We start from the raw sequence: 13,033 nt of genomic DNA, 5'->3' as shown, positions 1-13,033 counted from the left end.
AGAGAGCAATTTGCTGAACAGTTAGAGGACACATACCTAAATTAGCCTCCTAACGGTGGCTGTAATGAAAAAATTCTTTTAGACCTTTAAAGCATAGAAATACCTGTGAATGGTACACAAAAACAGACAATGTTGGCCTTGTCATTATGGCATCATATGACCTAAAGTAGTTAGGGTAGTTCAAAGTAAACAATTCTTATTACCAGAACTATTAGTATAAGATACTACTGATTTACTGGATAGTTAAATATTTATAAAGCTTTTAAAAACATGATCTATAATTAAAATAAGGCAGCATTATTTTACACTAACAGTTTTATTTTTATTTCATTTTCAGTTTATTTGCTAAATATTTTAAGGAGTGTAACTACATTTCAATCGCAGAGACAAGCAGACATAAATAAGGCTTCTATAACATGGGCTTATAAAATGTGAAACATCAACAGGACAGGGAGCGTTTTGTCTTTAACTTCCAATGGAATACTGAGAAACTACAGGTAAAGGTATTGTCTATCTGTAATTGTATGATGGAAACAAAACAAAAGGAAATGTAGGCTCACAGATACTGTTAGTTGCTGGAATCTCCCAAATGCAAGTATTTATTTCACTTCTGGAAATAAAATTTAGATAAATTATTTATTATAAGTTTTATTTGAAGTAAAAATAGAAAATATATTTAATTTGCACTTATGCAAAGTTATGTCACTCTAAAATAGTTTACAGCAATTCCTTTTATATATATTTCACATTATAATTTTAGACATTTTTAATAAGGAATAAAGCTAATCATTTGTGAAGTTTAACAATAATCAGAAAATATTCTTCAAAAGAATTTCCTTAAGTGTGTACCTAGGTATAAAGCTCATAATTTTCAAGATGCTATTATTAAGGGCATGAACCCAAGTCATTAAATAAAAATAAGTATATCTGTAAAAAAGTGCTGTATAAGAAGGTAAGCAAAAGCATGCACTTAACCACTTTCCAAAAGGTTGTAAACTAAACATTTAGGCACTGTCATCTCTTCAAGTGTTCTTTGCCAACAATATATAGCAGGACTTTGTCCACAGGCGCTACCGCAGGAAAATGACTAAGGCAACCACATGCAGAAAAGCATGTGTGTAATGCACAGAAAAAGAGCATTCCAAAAGTAAAGGTTTTCCATGACAGTTGTTGATGAAAACTTGGAGTGTCTTCTTGTAATTAAATAAAAATCCATTTCACTAATCATGTCCCAAATGGTACCTGATGTTCAGAATCTTTTAAAAAACTTAATCATTCTAAAATTAAACAGGCAGATATTTCATTTCTATGCTGTTTTACAGGTGGCTATGTAGCTACTGTACTGTATAATAAAATAGCCAACCAATTTTAAAAGACTACATTTCCTAAATCCTAGTGTAAAAGAGGCATTTTAAATATGGAATGTATAACATATTAGATTTTAAAAATTACAATCTTCAAAATTTCCAATTTTATCATTGCATAGCTGATAATTCATCTAATAAAGTTTTCTTTCAAGCAGAATTTTGCTTCAATCTCCTTCAATTTCCTTCTTTCATACTGTGTAGTGGGTCCACAAGTTTATTGTGCACATGCATTAAACCTTAAAGAAAAAAAGCACAATTCTAGTTTTGTTTTAGTTAATTTTGAACTCTCATTTACTTTAGCAAGCGTTTTAGTTAATTTTGAACTCTCATTTACTTTAGCAAGCAAAAGATATAAGTATTTTTGTTCCCATTTGATACAAAAATCAAGTTTATTGAAAAACTAAAAAATGTTTCAAAATGTTAAACTACCTAGCAAATATCAATTTATAATATCGATGAAACAATGTAGATCTAGAATGTATACAGGTACTTTGGAAGTAGCCAGAAGTAGGAACAATTCTTCAGAGCATTTCTATGTCAGGATACCAAATTTGAATACAATTTGTTTATTCATACATTCTAATTACATTTAAAAGTTTTTATTGACTTTGATCTTCTGGTAGTTCTTTTACTAGACTCCAGAGAGGAGCTGAGAACTATTACAGTAGGATAGCTTTAGTCCTTCAACATATTACCATATGCATTCATCTGGCAAATTGTTTTCTACTCCATAAATATATGTGTTTATGAAAAGGGTTGATTACATATTAGCCATTACATATTGAGAAAGGTTTCCTAAACCAGTACAGAAGATGCCTATATTAAACGCTAAGTTACTGTAGAAACTGAGATTCTAAATTTAAGCAGAGTTTAAATTTCATTTTGTAATATACTTGCGAATCGTTCTTAACATATTAAAGCTTCTTGAGAAGTAGCATCTTTTAGTTATTAATGTCTAAAGGCATAAGTACTATATTTCTTTGAAAAGAAATAGTTCTAAGAAGATTGTCTTTGACAGAATCAGTTAACTGATTATTTTATACTTTGGAAATCAGAGAAATCATTTAAATTTTCTAGGTCACTGTAAACACAGAGGCTGGGGAAAAGCACTTGGAACTTGGTTTCCAAAGAAAATGGGATTTTTAGTTTGAGGAGATAGGGTAAGTAAGGAAATGTTCTTGTCAGGGAGGCTGAACAAAGCACCCTAAAATATAAATTGTGAGGGAGACCCACTTCTAGGGTATAAGCAAAGAACCCTGAGAGGAGTTCCTGTAGGGAAAAAAAAAAAAAAAAAAAACCTAGGAGAAGTCTTCAAAGGAGATTCTGAAAGGAGGAAATATCCCATTTTCTACTGCTACTGAAAGTAAAAGAAAGTTAACTTCTCAACAGCCTACTTAAAGGCTTAATCAGCACTTCAAAGGTCCAATTTCAGTAAGACAGGGAAGAATAATTTCAGTTATGTAATTTAGAAGATGAATCATTTTGTAGAGGATCATCCTGTACAGTATAATTTTCTATATTTGCTAACAACTTTGATGATGGGTAGAATACATTGTGGCTTTAAAACACAATTTAAAACATCAAGATAAACATTAAAAACCCAACTACTTTATAAAGTTTTTTTTTTAACTACACACTGAAAATAGCTTTTATACATAAGGCTGTTTTCAAACTAGAAATTAATTTCAAAATTCTATTAATTGCTTTCTAGCTAATCTTTAATAATTTACTATGAAATAAGGTAAAAACTGACAAATTTCTACATTAAGAAATTCCATAAAAAGAAATAACTGGCACTTAAGTTGTAAACAGAAATAAGTAAATTCTTGATACAAAATTATTAATAATTTGTATTTAAATGACATTTTGTATGTCATAATGTTATATGTCATAGTATCTAAATATCAATTTATTTACAAAGTAAATTTTACCTCTGTCAGGCTATAGGGGTGGCCCCTAAAAGGGACACAACAGAAAAAAAAAAATGCATCACCATGAATAATGTTATAAAATACACTAACTCAAAGATAAATAAGTTCTAATTAAAACAAAATACCAAAAAGCTTTATATGAATAAAATGCCCAAGTATTAAACTTTTCTTGTGATTAACCTGTATCTTTCAAAAGGTAGATATGAAATAAGCTTCCATTCAGTAATACTTGTTACTGTTTGGAATTTAGTTAACCTAGATCTTTTTCAGGAACTAAATAATTAGAACCTTTACTAAATAATTAGAACTCTGTTAACATTTTTTAGTGAAGACAGAAGAAAAGGTAGTATTGTAAATGGAATTTGAAGAACTATAGGCAACAACACCCAGAATAGTATCCTCCAGTTTTTTGATGGGATATAATAGTAACTCAGTGAGAACATGCCAAATACATAAAACTACATTTGAAATATGTGCACACTCTTGAGTATTTAATTAACTCTACTCTAAATCAAAATACTTAACTGCAAAGTAAGGCTTATATATGGCCCAGAATAAGATCTAAATTCTACTTTTTTGACACACACCGATATTCTGAAACCTCTTTAGAAATATATATAGCTCCAAAGTAGAAAGTACAAGGTACTCTTCAGGTAATGCAAATATCCTCTCATGAACAGTTTACACTTGAACATGTTTCAGAAGAACTTGGAATTTATATAACACTAAAACAACTAAACATACATAAATACCTCCTTCTCCTCTAGTTTAAATTATCTAACTTATGCTTATATTTTTCCTGGAAGCAATGATTATAGTGTGGGGAAAAGCACACAAATATATATTTGATTTAGATGATACTATATTCACAGTTTATTCCTCTTCTGGGAGGTAGTGTAACAGAGTGGACAAAAGCCCAATTCTAGGTATCTGATTTCAGTTACCCAGCTCTGCCCACTATAAGCTATATGACTTCAGGTAAATAACTTAATATCTCTGTTAAGCCTACTAAATCATTTGAAAATGGCAGTATATGAAAGTTCACTTTATAGCACTACCATAAGAATTAAATAAATCAATGAATATGATACATTTAGAATAATGCCTGGTCATACAAGTACTGGCTATTATTAAACTAAATATTTACTAAAATGTAAAAATAGTCTGATAAATATCAAGTTGTGATAAAATCAGACAGACTGGTACCAACAGGGTCTATTTGGGGATTACTGGTACTAGAAAATGGACACTGAAACTGGCATATGTAGAAATGTGGATTTCTGTATTAACTTCAAGAAATCTAATATGTGCAATGAAATCTGGAGGACGGTTTGGAGATATAGGGATAAAACTCCATTCAAGAACTCTTGTCTACTCACAGTTTATCAATGAGATGCTCTCTGCCAAATTACAAAGAAGCCAACATTTTGTTGTTGTTGTTGTTGTTTAATTGGATATATTTGTGGCTTGGTAAAAACAAGTAATTTAAATGACAAGAGATAGAAAAGATGAAGTATTAAATAATAAGGAAATATTTAAGTAAATCATGATTTATCCACTTAACTATCCATTAAAAATGTTTTTAAAGAGTTATTTTGTAAAATAGGAAAATGCTCACAAAACATAAGTGCAAATACAAAACAAAACTATACACACAGCATTTTCTAAATTTGTTTTAAACATGAGATTTTCAGTGTTTTGTAAATTTCAATCATTTGTATCCAACCTCAATATTTTTGCCATATTCAGACATTTTATATGAATTGCAAGTTACTGATCTCCTTTAAATCAATTATAATTTTAAATATTATTAATACTATATTTCTGAATATGAGATTCTGTATACTATAAGACATAATTATTTGATATACCACTAAAACAAAATGCTATCAGGTATACTATGATAAGACACCAATTTTAAGAAACATTCTAATTTCAGAAAGATAAATGTGTCATAGAAGCAATAAAATATGATAACTTTCTTACACCTGTATTAAACAATGATATTCATGAAATATAGCTGTGATGTGTTCTATACATTTTTTAATACCTATTGAACACAGTAACTACAGTAAAAGATTAAAAATATATATTTATTGATGTAACAGAAGTAGCATATGTACTATACACTCTGTGCTAACATTTAAAACCAATTGATTTTCAATATTGACTACATAAATATAGATACTTTATAAAGAAATACCATTTATATAGCTTGTTTATGTTTGGGTTTATATGTGGAGTTCATTCTTAGGGAATGGAGTCTCCATTTAACATAGTCAAATTGTCACTTGAAAAATCTCCTAAACTATCCATTATGTCAAGTATATGCAGGTTTTTTTATACACAGTAAGACTTACTGAACTAGACTACAGAAAAAAGCAAAAGGAAAATCATCACACAGGATTGTGGGAAATCAAACTCTATCTGCAGAGTTTATTCCATACTCTTTCAAATTCAGTGCCATTATAACTTTAATCTACAGGAATATATTTGTTTGAAATTATTAAGATTAAATGAGATAGTGGGAGACCCATCTTAACCATGAATTAGGTTCTAGGTAGAGGGTTAAGATGGAACTTGTAAATATAAAAACAAACCCAGAAAAGACAAAGATAGACTTCCTGTAGGGTTATTTAATATGGTAAATTCAGTATAAAAGTAAAATATTTTCTGAAATTTGGGATTTCAAGAGTTGGGTTTACTGAAAATACAAGTAAAGACATTTCTCTCTCTCTCTCTCTCTCTCTCTCTCACACACACACACACACACACACACACACACACACACACACACACAGAACCTACTCTGAAAGCCACTATTAGCTGAGGTGAGAATTTTTATCCATTGAAAAAACTGGCCATTGTATCAGCACAATTCCAGTTTTCAACAGGCCACAGTGTAGAATTAAACCCAGTCACATTAAATTCTGTCATCTATAACAGAACATCTCAAACATTGCTTTTTATATTCAATGCTCACCTTTAAAGTATTTCACAGTTTTAACTCTTAACTCTAAAGTAGCATCTTCATCACATACAAAAATAGTTCGGGGATGCTGCTGGAAAGCTGAAACAGTCCACATGTGATTGACTCCTTCTTCTATTGCTTTGTACAGGGCAAATGCCTTGTGTGCACCTGTTATGAGGATCATCACCTAAAAAGTGATGAATATAACTTGTTAATTAATAGTTTAATTTTGTTCCTGATGAGTAGGCAACTCTGACATGTAAGTGCATATTATTATCATGGTGGATACTGATGTGTAAAAGATACCTGGGAGGAGCAAGAAAAAGGGTATGTCTTGCAAAAGAAGAATTATGGGTCTTCAAAAAATTTACATAATTTGGAATGATACACCAAATTGTTCTACTCTAGATACTATTACAGAAAAGCAGAAAGACTCTAAAACAACAGATATTTAAAGTGTTTAAGATCATTTCATTGACCATGTATGATTATCCAAAGTTGTTTCAAACAAAAACTGAACTTAAAGAGAATTAGGGATCCACTTAAACACAGGAGTTGCCTTTTAGGCACATATGCCTGAAACTTAAAATTTAGAAAAAAACCAAGTTCATGCTCCTAAATTCCTAACTGCCTATGAAATAATTCAAAGAACATATGTAACTGTAAGTGTATATGTATGTCAAAATGAATCTTCCCTTTATCATTTTTTAGGAGCAAGTCAATCTGATTTTAAAACTTAGAATATACACATGAATATATCAATGTTATGAATCCTTACATAATTTGCCTTATAATTAAAAACATTAGATATTTGCAGTTCTAAAATATGTATAACATCATACACATTTTATACACATAAATGTGCATATTTTATAACTAGGAGGAAATGAAACACTAATAGATCAGGATATTACAACATTTCTTTTTTATCACAATTTACTATTCAGTTTTCACTGTGAAGATATATCTTGATTAAACCCAAGTCCATGAATATATTAAGATATGTATGGATTTCCACTAATTTTTTTAATTGATAAATCTTGTTCTTATGTATAGGTATACAAGCTCAACAAAAGAATTTAATGTAGCTATAAAGCATTCATCTCTTAAAACATTCATCTTTTAAAACAGTAATTAACTATGTTTGATATAATAAGATAAATAAAACATTAACTAATGAATCTGTAAATTAGTTATTCTTGCTGGGCATTAATAGCCAATGTGTTCTTTAAAGACTGATGCATATATTACGGAAGGAACTCTGTAATAATACAGGTTACTGAGAAAAAACACTGGTGATTCTTATGCATGAACTGACGTTTGAGAATCAATGATCAGGCAGATATTGCAATGATATAGCCTCATGCTACTTAAATAATAAATGTATTGCAATAACACTATTTTAAAAGGTTATGAGACGAGCAGATTTGGGTGATAGTTCACATTTAAGCAATCATTCCATCAACAAGTAGATATTTATAGCTTATAAAACTATTTTTAACCCACTGTATCCATTCCTAGTAGATATTTAAATCAAAAATGCAATTTTTAATATGTGAGGAAATTAAGGATTAAAGATTTACCTAGGAAGAAACAGGAAGCAGAAAATACATGATTTTCAGATTTTCATTTCTAAATTCTTACCCACCATACAGTCTGAAGATGGCAAGGATGCCAGAAGATGAGATACAGAAAGAGACTATTATACTCAATATATAAAATATATACAATATGTACAATACATAAAATGTAATAAAGCATAATGGTGACATGAAGTAACACTCTCTGGGGGAGTTGAGGAAAGTTTTAGAGTAGCTCCTCTAGAAAATCAAGTTTAAGAATAAATAGAAAATCTCTATATACAGGATCCTTTCAGACAGTTAAGGAGTAGTCAATAAAAAGCTAAAAGTTTGGTAAGGATGGAGCACAAGGAAATGAAAGGAAATAGCTGGACACTGGACACTGAAGTCAAAGACTTTTATGCTAAACAAAGAGGCTAGATTTGATCCTGTGATGGAATAATAGAGACTCACAATTACACAGATAAATAATAAACTGAACAATGTTTTTGATAAACTTATCCAGGAAGTAATACAGTGAATAGGATAGGTGAAGACTGGACACAAGCATGATTTAGGATGGGACTTGCAGAGAAAATAGTAGTTTCAGTAATTAGGAAATCACTGATAATCTGTGTGACTTTTGGTAAGGAAGTGAAAAGCTGATTTTAAGTTTTATTGGCTTTGCTTTAATTCGTAAGAATAACTATGCAAATAATTACAATTAATAAAATAATTCTAAAGATGTTACAATAGCTAAAAGTACTTGTGTCTTTTGGGGGGATTATCTTCATAATATATGGCATTAATTTTTAAATATAATTTAGTAAAAACAAATTTTAATCATTTTTTAAAATTTTTTGGTACTTGTAATTGAATCCAGGGGCACTTAACCACTGAGCTATATCCCCAACCCCCTTTTTGTATTTTATTAGAGACAGGATCTCACTGAGTTGCTTAGGGCCTCCTTAAGTTGCTGAGATGGACTCGAGATTCCCCTGCCTAAGCCTCTCAAGCTGCTGAGATTACAAACTTGAGTCACCGCACCTGACCCAAATTTCCTTTCCAAGTAAATTGGCTTTGAAAAATAGCCAAAAGTCAACAAAAATCATTTTTAGTGGTTCAGGTAGATAAACAATCTGTAGTGAATAGGACCAACTTTGTCCAAAATGGATTGTGAACCTAAGTATTTCATTCAAACTATTCCCAGCAGTTGCTTAATACCTATTATGTGACAGACAGTATGAGGGAGTACATATACATGCCTCATAAATTCATGCAGAGTATAAATTAGTGAAAAAACAGATATTAAATCAGTAAATATACTAAAATAATTACAAATTATGACAAGTGCTACCTAAAGGAAAATATCAGAGTGGTATGACAAAATAAGAGAAAATAATTTTGCCTATGAGTATGATGATAAAGAGAAAAACATGAAAATTAAATGGTGCAGTGTTGGCCATGCAAGGAATGGAAAAGAGCATTCTAGATATAGTGTCATTGTGAAGACCCCAAAGCAAGGAAAGAGTTTGATAATTGAGGCTATTAGCCTATGAGGTTCCTAATCTAGTTGAAATTTCTAAAATCTTGATGAAATATGAAATAACTTCCAAGGTGTGTTCAGAAGATCCTCATTATCTGAGCTGCCATGATGTGAATATATATATCAATGAATTCACTACTTGAATTTAGTTCTATATTTAAATCTTTCCACTTAACAGTAGCTAAGTGTATGTGCTATTAAAGAAAATGACACCAAAGAAAAAGGAAAAGAGAATATGAATAAATTAAACCATTAAAATTAAAGATAGAAAAAAATCAATAAATAAAAAAACTTGCTTCAAAAGAATGCTATGAAAAACATCAAAGAACTAAGATAGGTCCTAAGCAAAATGACATAGTCCTGGAATAGTTTTATAATGATAATTTCCAGTAATACTTAGAAAAAAATGCTGTTAGGTGAATGACATCATAATTTTGTTGGAAAATTTGATTCAAAGTAGGGGGAAAAATCAGTATTTGAATATTCTGTTCATTCTAAAAATTAACATAAGAATTGGGTTAAAACATATCTTAAGATGTTAAATGTTAGAAAACTTTGTTTCATTTTTCAGAAATAAAATCGTTCTAAAATGTTTTTTCTATAAATTTTCATTCACTAAAAGACATTTTTCAAATACTTATGATATTTAGATGAGAAATACCCATATTTCAATGATAATTCTATTTATATGTTCAAGTCTAAGTATAATTAAAATAGACTTTTTAATAATACTTTGTCCACTTTGAGCTATCCAGTCTGGCTACCAGAAAATAACTGATTTCTAGGCTTCCACATAATTTAACCACTAATAATCATAAACTGAATATAATTTTTTCCTGTTATCTAAAGAAAGGTAATGACAAATGAATTTTAAAAACTTAAAAATTTGACAGGGTCTACTTTTCAGAGCATGTGCATTAAATTTAGAATAGATCTAGGATTCGAAGGGTTCCTTTTCAGCTAGAAACTAACTGGTCTATCCTCTATGTATACTAAATCATCCTGAGAGCTCCACTTTATACAGTGGGCTACCACTGCATCTGTCCCAGCATCCTTTCACAATACTGTTTATTTCAATTAAAAACAAACCATGTGATTGCTTAAGATTTTAGGACCTCCATATGTCAAGAGCTTTGTAATGTTGTGAACAACCAATAAACAAAAAAAAAAAAAAAAAAAGATTTTAGGACCTCCAACTGTGAAGCAGGAATAATCAAGTGAAGCAGTACCTCAAAAAAAGGTGCTGCTAATTCTTTATAGCTCCAAAAGATAAAGTTAGTTGATTTCTAAATCTAACTATGAGACTGACAAAAAAGCTGAACACTAAAAAAAAAAAAACCACTAAAAAGAGAATGTGACCAAATATCAATCATTCTGCATGACAATTACTCCAAAATACATAAACATCAAAATAATATATAAAGAACATAGAACTCTTACTTCTCTAGCATCCATCACTGTCCCCACACCAACAGTGAGGGCCATAGTTGGCACTTTTGACAAATCTCCATCAAAATATTTAGCATTTGCCAAAATGGTATCCATTGCTAGAGTCTTTAATCTTGTCCTTGACACTAAACTGGATCCTGGCTCATTGAAAGCGATATGACCATCTGGACCAATTCCTTTAAAAAGAAATACACACATACCAAAAAAAAAAAAAAATTATTATTTTTCTCTCATTTAAATTGTCTCAAGGTTTAACATGGTTTTATGAGCAAAAATTCATAACACACTTACCTTGTCATAATTTATAGCTGAATTTCTAATACTGTATTAAAATGTGTTTCTGCATTTCATTCAACAAAATATTTCCATTTTTTTCTATAAGCATAACATTGATCTGGTATGATTCTAATAACAGCAGTAAAATTAAGTACTACCTTAATAACAATTCATAACAGTATTTTCACATACATCATCACAACATATGTGTAACAATCTTATGAGATGGCAAGATTAGGCATAACTATTTCCTTCAAGTCCTTCACTTTTTATTAAGACAGAAATCGTTGATGCTTAAGGTAAATAAGAGACTCATTTAAGATCATAATTTGGTAAATACAAACTCAAATTCAAGTCTTCTGATTCCTAACACAGTGGTTTTTTTTTAAACTGGGGATTGAACCCAGGGTGCTTAATTACTGAACCATGTCCCCAGCCCTTTTTATATTTTATTTAGAAACAGGACCTCACTGAGCTGCTTAGGGCCTAAGTTGCTGAGGCTGGCTTTGAACTTGCAATCCTCCTGCTTCAGCCTCCCAAGCCACTGGGATTACAGGTGTGCACCACCACGCCTGGCTAACCAAGTGGTCTTTATACTCACACTTTAGTCCAGAAGGGGCAATAAACTAGTAGACTCTGTGTAGTACAGTTTCCTCAATTAAAACAATGTATACATTGGACAAGATAATATTTTTATTGCAAATATAATGCAACCAAAATATCACTAATTCTGCACTGTAATCACACCAAAATATATAAGCATCAAAAAAGAAAGAAAGAAAGAAAGAAAGAAAGGAAGGAAGGAAGGAAGGAAGGAAGGAAGGAAGGAAGGAAGGAAGGAAACTATTAGGAGAGCATTTTTTTTCAAACATTTTTCACTATAATCTATGTCAATAACATTTGACACTATAATGTACACATACACACATATCACACACACACACACACACATATCTATCTAAAATATAATTAAAACAACAATAAAAAAATCACACAGAACTATTCTCAGTCTTAGTGGGAGAATTTCCCAGCCCAAATCAAGGTAAAATATGACATAGAATAACCTAGTTTTAAAGAATGATGAAGAAATAAATAAGCTGTTAAGCAAATATAGACCACCAAAGCACAAAAAATCCAGGAAATTTTAATGTGGGGACATACCTTTTTAATGTGAGGACACACATGTGATAAATATGCATATTTTTTCAACTATTAAGTAAATATTTGCATCTAAATATGTTTTAATTATAATTGTAAATTTCTAGGTTCCTAATAAAATTATTTCTTAGATATACATATACACAAATATTTATATTTACATCTATATTTACATGTGTAAAGAGGAAAGGATGGAACCAGGAGAATAAAAGCTTCAAAAGAAAAAAAAAAATGGTTAAGTGTACTAAGATCAACACTGGAGCTCTCAATGGTGATTTGGGCCATACAAAAGTGTGCAGCTAAGCTGAAGCTATGAGCATAGTTAACAGAAAAGCCTTGACACATTTGTTTACTGGACATGGGTAACTCAAAAACTGAGGTCTCTGATTACATATATTATATATGTACATATAAAATATACATATACACGCGTATATAATTTGGCTAATTACTCTTTGGTCTTTAGGTCTAAAGTGAGATATCAGCATCTATATGAAACATCTCAAAAACTCACTGTGTGGATTATATGTTTTTCCTGTGTTATTATAGTTCTGTGGGTAGTATGTAAAATTCAGGAGAATAATATATTACATATAGGAGGTACTAAATAGATAATGGCTGAATAAATGAATGGATGATTTTTATTTTTTGGCAGACTCAGTAGTTCCTCCCACTTGTTGCTCTACTTCCCTCACCACAAGGGCTTAAACAATTATCATTTCCTATGTCCCTTTTAGATAGAGATTATTGTCTAGATATAAGCACTTGCCCCAAGA

At 30.4% G+C, this 13,033-nt stretch overlaps 1 protein-coding gene across 3 annotated transcripts in view; it reads right to left on the bottom strand.

The window, feature by feature from the left end:
* The window catches only part of Gnpda2 (glucosamine-6-phosphate deaminase 2), a 47,463-nt gene that overhangs the window by 22,759 nt on the left and 11,671 nt on the right, over positions 1 to 13,033 (bottom strand). Inside the window, exons 5-7 of one of the 3 annotated variants that reach the window (XM_026387099.2) lie at positions 10,815 to 10,999; positions 6,282 to 6,456; positions 341 to 610 (exon numbers count right to left, since the gene is read on the bottom strand). In XM_026387099.2, coding sequence (XP_026242884.1) covers positions 600 to 610; positions 6,282 to 6,456; positions 10,815 to 10,999 — 371 coding nt within the window. In that variant the 3' untranslated portion in view covers positions 341 to 599. The other 2 variants (XM_026387107.2, XM_077803097.1) reach the window with 2 other exon arrangements.

Source organism: Urocitellus parryii, chromosome 10 (assembly GCF_045843805.1).
Source record: "Urocitellus parryii isolate mUroPar1 chromosome 10, mUroPar1.hap1, whole genome shotgun sequence".
Classification (NCBI taxonomy): domain Eukaryota; kingdom Metazoa; phylum Chordata; class Mammalia; order Rodentia; family Sciuridae; genus Urocitellus; species Urocitellus parryii.
This window is presented reverse-complemented; position numbering and strand designations above follow the sequence as displayed.